This window comes from Entelurus aequoreus, linkage group LG28, assembly GCF_033978785.1.
Source record: "Entelurus aequoreus isolate RoL-2023_Sb linkage group LG28, RoL_Eaeq_v1.1, whole genome shotgun sequence".
NCBI classification, from domain to species: Eukaryota; Metazoa; Chordata; class Actinopteri; order Syngnathiformes; family Syngnathidae; genus Entelurus; species Entelurus aequoreus.
This window is the reverse complement of record NC_084758.1, coordinates 32716094-32734782: the sequence shown is the minus strand read 5'-3', so window position 1 is coordinate 32734782 and position 18689 is coordinate 32716094. Positions and strand designations below refer to the sequence as shown.

General features: G+C 39.3%; 1 protein-coding gene across 5 annotated transcripts in view; it reads right to left on the bottom strand.

Annotated features, from left to right (window-relative positions):
• LOC133644865 (glutamate receptor 2) overlaps positions 1-18689 on the bottom strand; it is a 132067-nt gene that overhangs the window by 63281 nt on the left and 50097 nt on the right. For all 5 annotated transcript variants that reach the window (XR_009824848.1, XM_062039610.1, XM_062039611.1 and 2 more), the window contains exon 3: positions 11227-11466. Coding sequence is in view for 4 of the 5 variants with exons in the window: in XM_062039610.1 (XP_061895594.1) it covers positions 11227-11466 (240 nt within the window). In the remaining variant the exon portion in view is untranslated. The remainder of the gene's footprint in view (positions 1-11226; positions 11467-18689) is intronic.

The following is an 18689-nucleotide window of genomic DNA, read 5'->3' as shown; positions in this document are numbered from 1 at the left end:
GAGCTAGACCGATCTGGACCGGGCTGGGGAACGCTGGTGTGCTGGATTGGTCTCAGTTTGTCCTCTAAGCCTGGAGAATAAACCACAAAATACCAACTGCTGCCTGTTGATTGAATATAAACATCAGCTTATGTGCCATAAAAAGAATCTGGGAGAGACTAGTAATTTGAATTCCCCATTGGAGGAATGCTGGTCGACGCAACAATTTGGGGGCTCGTCCGGGATTTGAACCCGGGACTTGAAGATGATGTGTAAAACATCATCTATGCAACATTTTGAGCAAAGAATCACCATTACATGTTATGTAGACCACAAGGAAGTATTTTACATTTAGAAAAAAATAATAATAATACGACGCCTTATAGATGAAGAAAAAAAGATAAAAAATAGACCGTCCGCCTTATAAATTGGTGCGCCCTATGGTCCGGAATTCCGACCGGAACTCTCTAATAACTAAAGTTCCTTGGGTGAATAATGTAAACTCACTACACCGGTATGTTTTAGTGCTTTCATGGTGAGTTTACTGACAGATATAAGTAAGAACTTTACACTACTTTATATTAGAAATGGCAACAGTGGAGGATGAATGTAATAACAAGAAGATAGAGAACAAGGAGAAGCTTATCGACTACGGCATCGGCACGGACTACAAAGGCGGACTCGCGCAAATTTTCAGGATTCATGCAGATCCCAAATACAGATCAGCAGGTACCAGAAGGTAAGAAAAGTTGCTTTTGCATAATATTGCGAAACAAAATGCCAGATAATGTCTTTCCTTATACACACACCATAATAAGACTAGACAAGTCCCGGAATGCAAAATATGTCCAAAACGCACCCAGCAAAGTCCCACGGGAAGTGGGGGAGAAAAGTGAGAAAAGTCGTCAAAAGTCCCCAAAAATGTTCAAAATACCTACCCAGGTTTGAGTCCCACAAGTCCCGCCGCCGGCCGCGCAAGTCCCGGGATTCCCAAAATGTCCATAACACACCCAGCCGAGTCCCACGGGGAGGGGGGATAAAAGTTGGAGAAGTCTGCAAAAGTCCCAAAAATGTTCAAAATACCTACCCAGGTTCAACTCCCATATGGAAGACTTGTGGCACTCGAACCCGGGTGTGATTTTTGAACATTTTACCGACTTTTCTCACTTTTCTCCCCGCCTTCCCGTGGGACTTTGCTGGGCGCGTTTTGGACATTTTGGGCATCCCGGCCATCGACTTGTGGGACTCGAACCTGGGTAGGTATTTTATACATTTTTGGGACTTTTGCCGACTTTTCCAACTTTTATCCCCTCCCCGCGGCCATACATAAGATTTTATGTTACAGTGTTTTACTTGTTTTAAGGGTTTTGGTCCTAAATGATCTCAGTAAGATATTACAGCTTGTTGCTGAGATTTGATGAGCTATCTTGAGTAAATCATGCTTGAAACTAGAATATCAACTGTTGCAAAGCTGTGTCATCAACACTCACAAGTATAAAAGTACTTTTTTAAAGTAATCATTTCTTATTTCAAGCATGAAAAAAAAAAAATCCCGACTTTGACACAATTGTGTCTCATATTAAAACAGATGACAGCCAAATGGACTTTTGCTGTTTTATTTTCAATGAAACAATAGTAAATACGTACTCATATAGTAGTACAGTTGTTATTAGGGATGTCCGATAATGGCTTTTTGCCGATATCCGATATTCCGATATTGTCCAACTCTTTAATTACCGATACCGATATCAACCGATACCGATATCAACCGATATATGCAGTCGTGGAATTAACACGTTAGTATGCCTAATTTGGACAACCAGGTATGGTGAAGATAAGGTACTTTTTTAAAAAATTAGTAAAATAAGATAAATAAATTAAAAATATTTTCTTGAATAAAAAAGAAAGTACAACAATATAAAAACAGTTACATAGAAACTAGTAATGAATGAAAATTAGTAAAATTAACTGTTAAAGGTTAGTACTATTAGTGGAGCAGCAGCACGCACAATCATGTGTGCTTACGGACTGTATCCCTTGCAGACTGTATTGATATATATTGATATATAATGTAGGAACCAGAATATTAATAACAGAAAGAAACAACCCTTTTGTGTGAATGAGTGTAAGTGGGGGAGGGAGGTTTTTTGGGTTGGTGCACTAATTGTAAGTGTATCTTGTGTTTTTTATGTTGATTTAATAAAAATAAAAAAATAAAAAATAATAAAAACGATACAGATAATAAAAAAAACGATACCGATAATTTCCGATATTACATTTTAACGCATATATCGGCCAATAATATCTGCAGGCCGATATTATCGGACATCCTTAGTTGTTATTAATGAGAATGCACTTATTTTAAGGTATTTTTGGGTTCATTGAGGTTAGCTAATACTACTTGTTTTGTAAAGTCTTGACAAGCCAAATTTTCTTGTTCTATTGGCAGATAATTTTGCTTAGTTCAAATAAAATACCCCTCATTTTTGGATTTTTTTTTTCTTGTTTTTGAACACTGACTTTTTGCAGTGTAGAAAGCAAATCTCACTCACGCTAGACTGTAAATGTTGGTCTCTCAGCATTTAAACTAGTTTAAAAGCTGGTGCGTAGCAACCAGGAGCTTCGAACAGGCAAACATGTCTCAACATTATGTGATTATTATTATTATTATTATTATTATTATTATTATGGTCCACAGCTGCAGGGACCATCACCTCCACTGCATGTCACAACCACCTCATTTCCACTGCATGTTACATAAAACACACACACACACACACACACACACACACACACACACACACACACACACACACACACACACACACATGCACACACACACACACACACACACACACACACACACACACACACACACACACACACACACACACACACACACACACACACACACACACACACACACACACACACACGTACGTGTTGCAGCTGATTGTATGTGACAAGCCTTCTTTCATTAAATGCACCGAGACACCCCCAGGGGCGGGCCCATATAAACAACAGCACAGGGGTAAACACAACACTGAAGACGCCGAGACGTTTTCAGCACTTTGTGAACAAAATGAAGACAGAAAGAGTGATTCGCTGAAACACTCCACAGAATACCTCTGAGCAGTCATGGAATAAACTGGAATCAACTGGAAAAACAAAGACCAACATGGTTTGGTTCAGAAAAATAACATCTCGGACCATCATCTTTGACAAGTTGTTCATAAGAAATACACTATATTGCCAAAAATATTTGGCCACCAATCCAAATGATGAGAATCAAGTGTCCTAATCACTTGGCCCGGCCACAGGTGTATAAAATCAAGCACTTAGGCATAGGGATGATGTTTGATAAGGAATTATCGAGTTCGAGCCTATTATCGAATCCTCTTATCGAACCGATTCCTTATCGATTCTCTTATGGAGTCCAGATAGGTTGTTGTATATGGAAAAAAACACACAATATTTGGTTTAACAAAAGCTCACTTTTATTATATAATAAAAAAATAAAATCTAATAAATACATAAATATTGACTGTTACCCCCCTAAAAAAATTAAATAAAATAAATAAATATTGACTGTTGTTACCCAAAGTATATTAAGTGGGATTTTTCAGAGAAACAAATATATACAGTAACACAAAAACAACCTGTCTCTGTGATCACTATAGGTGTATAAATAATAGTATAGTGTTAAATAAAATCAGTCCCTTGGGCACAAAACTGAAAATAATACAGCTCTCCAAAAAGTGCACTTCTGCTGCTATTGGAACATAACTGTTTGTTATGATGCTTTGACATTTTTGCACTTTATTTCTTTATTGAAAGAAAATTCTATGAAGAGAAAAGTTCTTTGCAAATGTGGTTACAATGCTAAAAAATGAAAAGTTAAAGCTAAAAAAAGAAATACACTTTATTGAGTTAACATTATTTCTTTATAGGGTGAAAAATGTTATGAGCTAGAGAATATAACAACTACACTACCCAGCATGCAACGGGAGTGACGAGCATGCGCGGTAGCCCCGAAAAGTGTTGTTGCATGTTGCCACGCTGTGAAAGTAAACGTCAAGAACTCAGCCAACACGCCTCGTCTGCATTATTTATAATTAGACAGACAACACATCTACAGTGTGATTTTGTTTTGTTTACAAGGAAAGAAAAACAAAAGTTAAAAAAGGGAGATATGTTGTATATATATGTATGTGCTGCGGTTGTTTTAAGAACGTTGCGACAGCTGCCGTAAAGGAGGTGCATTGCTAGCCTGGTTGCTATGTTTCCGGTTGGTGGTAAAAGTGTTGGTCATGTGTTTTACCCTGCTAAAATCTCTCAGTAAAGTTATTCGATGGATTATACCTTTTGTTTTGAACTTTATTACACCTTGGAGCGCTTTTTCCCGTCCATTGTTTTCCTGCTTTCGCTATCTGCGCCTAATGACTGAGCTACGTGACGTCAATTCTTGTGATGTCCCACGGAGCATTTCTGGTCGGGACGGGATTCGAATAAATAATCAACTCTTTTCCTTTACAATAGTGGTCTCGATAACGGGTACCGGTTCTCAAAAAGGGATTCGAGTCCAAGGACTCGGTTCTTTTCTTATCAAACAACCGGGAAAACCGGTTTCGAGTATCATCCCTACTTAGGCATGGAGACTGTTTCTACAAACATTTGTGGAAGAATGGGCCGCTCTCAGGGATTTCCAGCGTGGAACTGTCATAGGATGCCACCTGTGCAACAAATCCAGTCGTGAAATGTCCTCGCTCCTAAATATTCCAAAGTTATTATAAGAAAATGGAAGAATTTGGGAACAACAGCAACTCAGCCACCAAGTGGTAGGCCCCGTAAACTGACAGAGAGGGGTCAGTGGATGCTGAAGCATAGTCTGCATAGTCAGTTGCTACAGAGCTCCAAACTTCATGTGACCTTCCTATTAGCCCACGTACAGCACGCAGAGAGCTTCATGGAATGGGTTTCCATGGCCGAGCAGCTGCATCTAAACCATACATCACCAAGTCCAATGCAAAGCATGGGATGCAGTGGTGTAAAGCACGTCGCCACTGGACTCTAGAGCAGTGGAGACGCCTTCTCTGGACTGATGAGTCACGCTTTTCCATCTGGCAATCTGATGGACCAGTCTGGGTTTGGAGGTTGCCAGGAGAACGCTACATTTCAGACTGCATTGCGAGTGTGAAATTTGGTGGAAGAGGAATTATGGTGTGGGGTTGTTTTTCAGGAGTTGGGCTTGGCCCCTTAGTTGCAGTGAAAGGAACTTTGAATATTTAACAAGTTGGACAAATCCATGCTCCCAACCTTGTGGGAACAGTTTGGAGCGGGCCCCTTTCCTCTTCCAACATGACTGCACAAAGCAAGGTCCATAAAGACATGGATGACAGAGTCTGGTGTGGATGAACTTGACTGGCCTGCACAGAGTCCTGACCTGAACCCGATAGAACACCTTTGGGATGAATTAGAACGGAGACTGAGAGCCAGGCCTTCTCCACCAACATCAGCGTGTGACCTCACCAATGCGCTTTTTTGGAAGAATGGTGGAAAATTCCTATAAACACACTCCGCAACCTTGTGGACAGCCTTCCCAGAAGAGTTGAAGCTGTTATGGGTTAGGAATGGGATGGCACTTTAAGGTTATATGTGAGTCAAGCCAGGTGGCCAAATACTTTTGGCAATGTACGAGTGCATTACGCAACATTTATGTTTTTTAATAGGCCACAGTGTGAACATGTCTTTATCAATAGTGTGTGACTATTCCCCAAATTCTCCAAATTGACCACATATGTTTTCCAAGCTTACAATACACTTTGTCATAACATCCGTCTTCACCTACTTCTACTAAAACCGCTCCAACTTTGTCTTGCTTCACTTCGTTAGCTCCAGACTTCATACGGGACACAATCCTCGGGGCATGATGTTCCACGGTTATGACGCACGGCTATTAATTATTGATATTGTACAGAAAGAAAAAGAGAACTCGCGGAAGGATGACTAGTCACGTTGCTGCAATGAGGAAGGAAAATGTCCCTGTTGTTCATTTTAGTTAACTTCCACCTCCTTCATTATGTCTCCCAAGTGCGATTGTACATGGTAATTGGGATATGTTATATATTGTATATATTATATAAAATATAATACAATATATCAGTATATATTATATAGTGTATACATAATATGTAAATATTACATATATATTATATTTTATATTGCTACTATGGTATATTTTAGTGTACTTTATACCTGCATTATCTTTTCCATCCTTACCCTTTCCATCCTTTGTAACTAAGCTACTGTGTGGAACAATTTCCCTTGGGGATCAATAAAGTTTGTCTTAAGTCTAAGTCTAAGTCTAAATGCTCAGAAAGTGGACATGACTGCGAATATTCTCACTCGTGCAGGCCGTCGTATTCTCGAGGGATTTAACCGATGCGACTGTTCAAATTCGGTATCATAATGGCAGCGGTAGTAACAATTTTTTTTAAAAGAAGTTTGGTTGTTGAATAAATGCTGACACAGCAACTTGCAACAAGTGCCTGATGGTGATATTGTGAAAGTAACGTCTTGTAACTAATGTAGCGTCGCGACAAGAGTCTGGCGCTAATGAAGTTGCAAGTGAGGTTGCATTCATGGACCCTTGGAATTATAATTATCATCATTACATCACAAACAAGTCCTGTTTTTTTAGCACATTCTGTCACGGCGCACGCGCAATCCCGCGTGTCTTCTGCCGCGAGCGCTGCCGGCACCTCCGCTCGAAGCGCGCCGGGACAAGCCCCTGCTTGCTCTGCCCGCGTGGCGGCCACGCGCCTGCAAGGTTGCAGGCAATCACTAATCCGCGCACCTGGGACTAATGAAGACAGACAGCATAAAGACCCAGCGGAACAGAAGATCCAGTGCCGGAACGTAGTTCACTCTTCGTAGTAAGCATCCCGTCTCAAGCTTCCCTCCTGCATACTTGCTCTCTCTGGGCCTTCCCTGTGCCCGTGTCTTATGTCCTTTGTGTTTTCCCTGTGTCCCGTGATCGAGCTGTGTGCCTCGACTTCCCTCTGGATTCTGGATTGCCTCCCTCGATCCTCAACCCCTGCTTGGAAACGGACCTTTTTGCTTCTCTCCAGCCCCCGACCTCTTGCTAGCCCACGGACTGCCTTCTCGCGTAGCCCCCTTGGTCTGACGAAGGATTCACCCAACACGCACTGACAACAAACTCTGGTATCATTTACATTGTTAATTTTACACATCGTCTTGCACCATTCACGTTTAGTAGCACACACACCCCACCACTTCATCAGCAACCCGTTCATTAAACCTATTGAACTGATCTCTGCCGTTGTGTCGTCTCCTTCCCTCGCCGTTTGCAGCTAGAATAGTCATTTACCACATTAGCAATGTATAGAGTGTATTTCTTTAAAGTTAAGACTAGTTTAAAGTTATCTTCATTGAAAAGTACAGTGCTTTTCCTTCAAAAATAAGGACATTTCAATGTGACCCCAAACTTTTGAACGGTAGTGTAAGTGTTTAGGCCCACTTACAATGACAATAACAAAAAATATTGTTTTTCATTAACTGTGTACTTGTATTGTTTGTCTGGGTGGAGGTCCTGCTTTGGAAATAATTTGTACTCCTTTCAGACTTTGCATTTAGTTCCCATTAAAACATTCACATGTTGCACAATGAGATGTAAGCAGGGGATCATGTGTACATTCCTGCAACTTCCTGTTTGTAAAAAAATTTAAATTTATTAGTATTTAATATACTAACAGCATTTCATGGTTAATATTTATAAATTAAGATTCCTAATAAATGACACTAGAATAAGCACACATCTGATTGGTAAATCATAGTGTAATGACCTGGAATTACACGTTATGTGTGGTGTTGGAGTTGTCCGACTTTTTGTGTGGCTGTAAACGCATCACTGGCTAAGTGCCATATGTGAATGTGTTGGCGCAAGTGAGAAAGAGCGAGCGGCTGCTGTTGATATAACAAAGTTGCTTTTGGTCTGGTTTGTACTGCAGAAAATAAACAGTTTTGCTAGATATAGTTTTTTTTACTAATGTTTTGGTGATGTGTTAATGGCCGACAATAAAGAGTTTTGCTCAGTAAAGTGATCGATGTAATTCATGCCCTCAAAGCGTCTCGACAGACGTTACAATATTTGAACAATGATGACGAAAACTGTTTTCTCTGTCGTGTACGTGTCGAAAATTGTTATGCGCTTATTTTTTTATTTGATTTTGTGCGTGGCATAGATTTGCCGTGCGCAGAGGACGCTTGAGCAGAGGGAACATTGCTTACAACAGCTTATAAATTAATTGGATTCCGATTCTTGGGGTGAAGATTCCATTCAGAATTGATTCTTGATAGACCATGCTTCCTGATTTAAAAAAAATTATTGCAATATATTACTTGGTTATAAGTTATGATAAAACTTTTTCAAAACAGGTTACTGAAGCTCCTCTTTTGGCTGTTTATGCACAGATATGGCCTACAACATTTGTTTATAAGAATCGATTCCTGAACATTTTGAATTGATCCAGAATCTTTATAAATAAGAATCCCAATTTAAATTCAGGGAAATTTGTCCATTACTCCTTATAAAAACTTAGGATCTGTTAAGAGAATGTTTTCTCACTTAAAGCAGAGTGCAATGCACAGGGAGTCTCAATCTCTAGTCACTTTGTTCCGTTCAATTACATCTTCGCAAACACAAACACATATACTATTTTTGGGTTTCGATGGCGAGAAGAGATGCCAGGAACAAAACGAAGTGAGTGTGTGTCCAAAACAGACACTAGGGTTTTATTGGACAACGCCCAAACAACTCTGCCAGGGAAGGGCATCAAAGTGGAACAAAGTATGTGGGTAGATGGAATGTACAGAGAGAGCGCGCCAGACCGTGTAGGGCATGGTCTTCTCTATTGCTACTTATTCCACTTGTAGAATGAGATGTTCATGTTCAAGTCTAGTCTCCTCACATTATTCAGACAAGCCATTAGAACAAAAAAACCTGGGAGGACTTCACCCTTGAAAAGGGAAGATATGAACAGATCCTGCACCAGGCTCTCAGGCTAGGTCTACACTAAGCTAGATAACCCCTTACGCGAATAATTATTTAGCCTAAGCCCCTTTTCGACCACACTAATTCATCGTTTAAGGTCCCCCTCCTTGGATAATATTTCTTGATTCTCCGGCTCTTAACTTTGTATTGACTCATTGATTGTTTACAAGCTGAGTTTGGAGAGGAAGTGACGCCAGAAAGACCGTGCCCCACATAGAAAGTGACGTCAGAAAGAAGGCGCCACAGCCAGCTTCATAATAAAGCGGTTTTGTAACTCGGAGCTAACCACTGGAACTATGGAGGCGAGTCATCCAGACATGCCCGTGTTTCTCCTTCTTCTACATGTACAGACGTTTCTGGAAATCACACATTGCCATTGCAGCTATTTGGGATACAACACTTCTCAGACGGCAAGATAACTTTCCAATGTCCGGGTCAGCTGTGATTCTACTTACCGAAAACCTTCGTCCATTTTTCAAAGGAGAGACAACGAGAATGCCGGTTCCTGTGGATGTGATAAAAAAAAGGTAGCGTGTGCTTTGTATTACCTGGCCGTCGAGGGAAGACTACGGAAAACGGTGAATACTTTTAGACTGGCAAAGCAGACTGTATTAGTTACTGTCCGCCATGTATGTCGCGGACTCAACGTCTAGGTCCAGAGCATATAAAGTCACCAAAAAGGAATGGACAATGAAGGTGAAGGCAAAAGAGTGAGGAGTGTCCTGACCAGATATCTAGATATCTAGATCCCTAGATTGATTGATGTAAAATGTTCTTTATCACATTGTGTACCTTCATGTGTCCATTAAAGATGTGATTAATTTATGATGGCTCAGGTGTGATTCACTACAACAGGGCCCCACAGCACACTGGATTCCAAGTAATTGAAATACCACAACACGGGATATTGTTCAGATAAGTAAAATTTGAGAACTTGACCACAAAGCAACACTGGAGGTGTCTATGACGTACGCATTTTCCGCGCATGCGTACTAGGTCACATTGCGCCGGCTGATGGAGGGGAGAGGGGGTCTTAAACAAGCATTGTGTTTGTGTGTTGACAAGGATACGATTAGGTGGGATTTACCCTGGATAACCTTAGTCGGCTTAGTGTAGAAGGGGCCTCAGGCCCCGTCTACACAAAGTGACAAAGAACATTTGACAACAATCAATCTAGGGATCTAGATATCTGGTCAGGACACTCCTCACTCTTTTGCCTTCACCTTCATTGTCCATTCCTTTTTGGTGACTTTATAAACTCTGGACCTAGACCTTGAGTCCGCGACATACATGGCGGACAATAACTGATACAGTCTGCTTTGCCAGTCCAAAAACATTCGTCGTTTTCTGTAGTCTTCCCGACGTCCAGGTAATACAAAGCTCACGCTACCTTTTTTATCACATCCACGGGAGCCCGCATTCTTGTTGTCTCTCCTTCGACAAATGGACAAAGTTTTTCGGTAAGTAGGATCACAGTTGACCCGGACATTGGAAAGTTCTCGTGCCGTCTGAGAAGTGTTGTATCCCAAATAGCTGCAATCACTTTCTCTTAAGGTATTCATGTGTGATTCCCACAAGTGTCTGTACATGTAGAAGAAGGAGAAACACGGGCATGTCTGGATGACTCTTCTCCATATTTCCAGTGGTTAGCTCCGAGTTACGAAACCGCTTTATTATGAAGCTGGCTGTGGCGTGTTTTATCTGATGTCACTTCCTGTGTGCGGCGCAGTCTTTCTGGCGTCACTTCCTCTCCGAACTCAGTTTGTAAACGATCAATGAGTCCATACAAAGCTAAGAGCCGGAGATTCCGTGTAAAAAAATGTCCGAGGAGGGGCACCTTAAACGCTGGTTTAGTGTGGCTGAAACGGGGCTTAAGCTAAATATTTATTTGTTTAAGGGGTTAGCCGGCTTAGTGTAGAAGGGGCCTCAGACTGCAGCTGAACTGATGAAGCCTGGTCTAAAAGTGGAGAAAATGCCAATCAACATTGACTGAATGCTTGGTCCAAGTTGCCCACCATCATGAGGGATAAAGATTGTATTTTTGAACATGTAAAATAATCTGCTTCACTGAAATTGACAGTGGTAACTCAGCAACTTAGTGGTCTTCAAATAAGCCTGAAAAAAAGGTCAAGCTCAACACGTCGACTTCAGGCGTACAGAGGTCCTCGTCTTACCTCGATCGCTGTCGTACAGGTACGCAAACTTGTCCCACTTGTAGTACTCGATGAGGCTGAGCAGCGGGCCCTTAATGTCAGGCCTCATTTGGATGATGAACTGCTGGTTGCCATCCAGAGGGAAGCTGGGCGTTATGAAGGAGACGTGCAGCGTCCCGCAGAACGACGTGATGGTGTTGACCGACTTCTTGTCGTAGAACCCGAAGATGGCGTACACTCCCCTGGAGAACTGCGAGCAGACTGGAGCACAACAGAGAGAAGCATTTAGAAAGCATTCACGTAAACTTGCAGTCTTTACACTCCTTTGGTGCGCTTCAGGGATGCATCTTGTTCACTGATTAATGTCTGCCGTTCCATAACCTCCACCACGGGAGTGCTTCTACTGAGGAGGTAAACATCCACAGCACAGAAGTCACCCAAGACAACCTTTCCACCGAGTTTAGACTCGTGTTCTTCCCATTTCATACCCGTCTAGCGCCGTGCGCTACTGTGGATGGCACAGCAGGGAGCTGTACGGTTGCATGGTTCATGTGAAATATTTCTGGAAAAATATACCAGAGCAGACTTATTTCACAGTAGAGAAGAAGCGCTACCTCACGTTCAGTGGCGCCTCTTCCAAAGCACACACACACAAACTGTCCCTCCACCCTCGATCGCTCCCTTCTCTCCCTCTGTCCAATTCTTTATGGTCAGCTCCTCTTGTGTGGATAGATAGATAGATAGATAGATAGATAGATAGATAGATAGATAGATAGATAGATAGATAGATAGATAGATAGATAGATAGATAGATAGATAGATAGATAGATAGATAGATAGATAGATAGATAGATAGATAGATAGATAGATAGATAGATAGATAGATAGATAGATAGATAGATAGTACTTTATTGATTCCTTCAGGAGAGTTCCCTCAGGAAAATTAAAATTCCAGCAGCAGTGTACAGAATTGAGATCGAATTTAAAAAAGTAAATAATGGGGGTATAAATGGAAACAAAATAGAAAAATATTACAATACAATAAAAACAAAAAGCATCAATGAGAATACAAATATAACAGTAAAATAAGAATATAACAAGAGAAACTAGGCATTAGTGACCATGTTATGAAAACGTATAACACTGTTATTGTTTTGCATCCCCCGTCATTCTAGAACCCCCCCCTCCCTCCCTCCCAGAGAGGAGTTGTACAGTCTAAAATGTTAATGTCAGTAGATTTACATTGTTTAAATGTTTATCAGTGTAGTGAAGTGTATTTCTGGTCTAGCCACCTTCCCCTGGGCAGAAGGGCGACACGGCTGCGCGGCTGGATCAAAAGAGACGTCGGAACAAAAAGTTGCTTTATTACAAGCGAGTGTCATTAAGCAGGTCTGCAGTACCCGGAGGAGCCTAGGTCAAAAAACGAAGGCCTCCTAACTGGAGAAGCCAATCCATCAGTTTTTATATTCCTTTTTTCTGTCTCTGGGTGTGTGTGCTAAGTCAGGACAGCACATCCTGACCATAAAAGGAGATGTTCGTGTTTAAGTGTCTGGAAAACAACTGTTTTAAGTCATAACTCAAATGTTGGCGTTGAGCTAGACAGGTAGTCTTTTCTCAAGGATATGGTTATCACTTTTGCATTCCGAAGTCCCAATTAGAGCCTCTTTTCCTCGGAGAAGTGATCCAATCCACCTGCGAATATCAAACTAAGGGGACTTATCTATTTATGTGCTCAAATTGAAATACCGCTATTTAATTAAACTTGGTGGTTTGCTTTCTCCAAGGTGAATACAAACATTCACCATATGTAGAACATAATATGAATCAATTAATTCACTTTAGTAGCAATATGGTTGTTAAAGTTAGGGATTTGTGTGATTTCTGATCGTTTTTGAGGGCACCACAGGTACTTCTGTGCATGTGCGGGTGTTGGCAGAGCAGCGCATGCAGAGGACAGCGGCTTGTTGTTTTGGTTTGTTAACAAAGAGATAGTTGTGTATAATATATTGTGTTCAAAGTATACACACTTTCAATAAAATATGCACTTTTGTCGAGGCTGGAACCATTTATTTATACTTACCGTATTTTCCGGACCATAGGGCGATTATAAGGCGCACTGCCGATGAATGGTCTATTGTTGATGCTTTTTCATATATAAGGCGCACCTGATTATAAGGCGCATTAAAGGAGTCATATTATAATTTTTTTTTTCTAAATGTAAAATGTTATGTGGTCTACATAACATGTAATGGTGGTTCTTTGCTCAAAATGTTGCATTAATGAGGTTTTACACATCATCTTCAAGTCGCTTCAGGGTGCGCCGTTTTGTGGGCAGTCTTATTTACGTGCCTCCACTTTGACAGCGTAATCTCCCCGTCATCTTTGTTGTAGCGGTGTAGCGTGCAAGGACAGGAGTGGAAGAAGTGTCAAAAGATGGCGCTAACTGTTTTAATGACATTCAGACTTTACTTCAATCATTAACGGAGCAGCATCTCCTCATCCGGAAACAACAACACCCGAAATGTGTCCCGTGAAAAACCGCCCGACCGAAACTCTCTAATAACTAAAGTTCCTTGGGTGAATAATGTAAACTCACTACACCGGTATGTTTTAGTGCTTTCATGGTGAGTTTACTGACAGATTTAAGTAAGAACTTTACACTACTTTATATTGGAAATGGCAACAGCGGAGGATGAATGTCCCAAATAAAATAGCTTTGAGGTGGGTAAGCTCAACCAAACGTATTCCTTACATTAGCCGCACCGGGCTATACGGTGCACTGTCGAGTTTTGAGGGGGAAAAAAAAGCTTTTAAGTTAAGTTAAAGTACCAATGATTGTCACACACACACTAGGTGTGGTGAAATGTGTCCTCTGCATTTGACCCATCCCCTTGTTCCACCCCCTGGGAGGTGAGGGGAGCAGTGAGCAGCAGCGGTTGCCGCACCCGGGAATCATTTTTGGTGATTTAACCCCCAATTCCAACCCTTGATGCTGAGTGCCAAGCAGGGAGGTAATGGCTCCCATTTTTATAGTCTTTGGTATGACTCGGCCGGGGTTTGAACTCACGACCTACCCATCTCAGGGCGGACACTCTAACCACTAGGCCACTGAGTAGGTTAAGTGCGCCTTTGTAGTCCGGAAAATATGGCACATTGTTTCCTATTGAGAAATGTCCATTACTCTACGAACTTTGCGATTTACGAACCGTGTTGAAGAACCCCATTAAGTTCGGGAATCGACGTACCACTGCACGGCGAAACAATGTTACACAGAGGTGAAATCAATTTAATTTGCCCCTGGCACCCTGGCAAAACAGCACACTTAACATTTAAATAGCATTTTGAGGATAAATATTGTATTGAAATACAATACAATAGAATGTGGTACACACAAGTACAGTAGTTCTGTGAAGTCATGTAATAATGTACCTTGGAGAGTGGACTTTTGCAGTTCCTCCTCCTCTATCTAACACACCATCAGCAACTTTTGCATATTTAGACATTATCTTAACCTTTTTGACGTATTGGACTCATTCTGTTTCAGTATGGTGCAGGCTAGCAGTGCTTCCTCCTTCAAGTAAAAAAATATAATCCATTTCTTTCCTCAGCACCGTCCCTCAGACCAACTGTCCGTCTTAGCCACATGCTAATGCTAGCTCGGACATCTGAGAGGCATCCTTGTCTGGAAAATTGCATTCAACACATAAAGCGGACAAGAAAAGATGACATTAGGTCACACATGCATCTTCTTAACCAGCTCCCAGTGACCTGAGGTTGTGAGTATTCTGCATGTTTAAAGGGCCTTTCTATTAGCGGCCGCGTGATTTGTTCCACGTCCACCATTCTGTTGACTTTGCAAAATCCCCACAGCTTCATAATTCACGAAGCACGCGCGGCCGTGTGCGCTAAAGTGGCTTTTCCGACATCTAACATTCATTATGCACGCAGCGCCGGGGAGGCTGCTGCCGCAGTAAACACTGAGCGCTCTCCCGCGATCCTGAGGTTGCAGGACATTTCTCAACCGTTACTCGGGGGTCAGCAGATCCGCGTGTTGCCGTATTGATCACATGTGACTTAATCAGCTTCATCGACTCCGCCCAACGTGCGCTCCACGGTAATTAAGGAATGAGGAATTTCCTGCAGCACAATATCACGGCAGTGACTTGCTGACGTGGGCGAGTGGAGTCCATCCACAGCATGGATGACGGAACCTGGACGGATTAACACGTATCTCCAGATTTTGTGAAATTGCATTAAAAAAAATTTAAACTAACAAGAATAATTACACAATTTGGAGATTTTTATTTTTTATTTTTTTTGGACAGCCACAACTGAAACTGAAACCAAATGAAAAACACCTTTTAACAGAGTAAAACATACTTTGTGGTTTTGGGGTTAAAACAACAACAACAAAAACTCACACATTGGAGATATTTTTTTTTTTTTTATGGGAAAATGACAAATGGAATTGAATTTATATTAAACCTCCAGTAAATTGTTTTTTTTAACTAATAATTGTGTTTTGTTGGGTTTAAACCAAAAAAATAAATAATAAATCACACATTTTTAAAGACTTTTTTTTTTTTTTCATATACAGAATAAATAATTTGGTGGGCTTTTGGTCAAAACTAAATAATTTACACAATTTGGAGGTAGTGTTTTTTTTTTTTTAATTATTAGAAAGTGAAAAAAACTGAACCAAAAATTGAAGCCGGTAAAAATCACATATTTTTAAATACTTTTTATTAATTTTTTTGTTTTTTTTTATGGAATGAAAAAATAATTTGGTGGGTTTTAGGTCAAAACTAAATAATTTACACAATTTGAAAGTACAGTTTAAAAAAAAAAAAAATATTATTTTGAAGCGAAAAAAAAAAACTGAACGGAAAATTGAAGCCAATAAAAATCACATATTTTCAAAGAGTTTTTATTTTTTATTGTTTTATTTTTTTTAATAGACAGAATAAATAATTTGGTGGGTTTTAGTTTAACACTAAATAATTTACACAATTTGGAGGTACCGTTTTTTTGTTATTGGAAAGTGAAAAAACGGAAAATTGAAGCCAATAAAAATCACACATTTTCTAAGAGATTTTATTTATTTTCAAACAATAATTTTGTTGTATTTGAATAAAAACAAAACAAATTTGGAAATGCATTTTTGTTTTGATTATTGGAAAGTGAAAAAAAACTGAACGGAAAATTGAAGCCAATAAAATTCCCAAATTTTCAAAGTTTTCATTTTATTTGTATTTTTTTAATAGACAAAATAAGTAATTTGGTGAGTTTAGGTTCAAATTAAATAATTTTAACAATTTGGAGGTACAATTTTTTTTTTATTGGAAAGTGAAAAAAAACTGAACGGAAAATTGAGGCCAATAAAAATCACATATTTTCAAAAAGTTTTTATTTATTGTTAAACAATAGTTTTGTTGTATTTGAATTCAAAACAAACAACTGATGATGCATTTTTTCATAAACAACGGAGACTGTAACAACACACAAACAAATAGCTTTATATAAAATAAAATTAATTTCAGATTTTTTTTATTCTGATGCAAAATATGGCATATTGTGCTATTTTTCATTATTTCTATATCACAAGGATGATACATTTTTGCAATATTGTCTATAGGCGGAGAGCTATGTCCTTCGTAGTGTATACAAAATAGCTCTTTTAAGTAACAAAAACATGTTTTTTTACTAATGACCCACAGTACTTATTTTGTACTAAATCCTACTAAATATTTTAGTGTTTCATAACTGCTGCTTGCAGGGCAAAACAGTTCACGTGATGTATTTTTCAGCGGAACTAAATCAAGCTTTTTGCAGCTAAGAAGTTGCGGTCACTTAATGGAGGGAGAAACGCTGGCTGGTGGAAACAGTGAAGGATTGTGGGAAAAAGCCATTAAAGCTTTTGTCACATCTGACTGCCTCTGTGCGAGTATTAGCGCCCACAAATCCTCCCTCACACGCACGAAAACAGAATGGCGTTTCCGTCTTGTTCTTTCTAAATGAAAGTTATTTGGTTGTAACTGCTGATGAGTCGCGAGAAGAAATGTAATAAATGCATTTCTTTTTTTTTTAACAAAAGAGTCAAATACACTAAACAAAATTTTATAATAGTGAAGTGAATGAATTGACTCATTATGTTCAACATATGGTGAATGTTTGTATTCAACTTGGAGAAAGCCAACCACCAGGTTTAAGTAAATAATAGTTGACATTCCCATGTGGACAGAAATTAGCTCCCTCACGAGAAGAAGCAATAAAACCAGACTTCGGAATGCAAAAGTGATAGCGCTATCCTGGAGGAGAGACTTCATGTTTATCATAAACGTCAACCTACAAGTTATGGTATACATCTGTTGTCTTTCCAGTCACTTACACACAAACATCTCCTTACAAGGTCAGGTTGTGCTGTCCTGACTTAGCACACACCCAGACAGAGAAAGAAGGAATATGCAACTGATGGTTTGGCTTCTCCAGGTTAGGAGTCCTTCATTTTTTTTTACCTAAGCTCCTCCGGGTACTGCAGACCTGTTTAATGACCCTCGCTTGTAATAAAGCAACTTTTTGTTCAGTAAAGCGTCTCCGACGTCTCTTTTGATGTCACCCTCCTGCCCGGGAGGGGGTGACAAGACCAGAACTACACTTCAATAGCAACATCAAAAAAAATAATTTATGATTGTATTTGTCAAAAAACACTGATCAAAATATTTTAAAAGAATAGTGATATTAAGAAATGTTTACAAAATCATAAAAATAAAAAAAGGGTGGAAAATATCAGTTAAAATGTGTATTTATTTATTTGTAGAAAACATGTGGTGTTGCGCCTTAATATGATTTAACAAAAAAAATAATAATACACAACATTACTTTTGTAGAATATTACTTTGCCACAATATTATTATTGTGAATAATTGTACTAATAGTAGTGCTAATATATAAACAAATATAACATATTTTCATTGACTTCCTGTTTATTTTGTAATTGATGCAAATAAATTAAAGTAAATTAATGCAAATAAATTATGTAATTATGTATTTAATGCAAATAAATGATAAAATAAACAGGAAGTCAATGAAAATATGTTGTTGTATTTGTTTATATATTAGCGCTACTATTAGTACAATTACTCACAATAATAATACAGTGGCAAAGTAATATTCTACAATGTTGTGTATTATTTATTTTTTTCCTGTTAAATCATATTAGGGGCACAACACTACATGTTTTCTACAGATAAATACACATTTTAACTGATATTTACCAAAAAGATTTTTTATTTTTATTTTGTAAAAAGTTATAAATTAATGATATAAGAATATTAGTTTTTTCATTGTGCAACTTTTATAAGGAACATTTTATTTGGAGATGAATTTGTAACATGATGTTCAAAATAATAGTATGTTGTTAAGAGTGCTAGTGTTGGTTGAGTGAAATAAACAATATAAAGACATTCAAAATATATTGTGTGTGT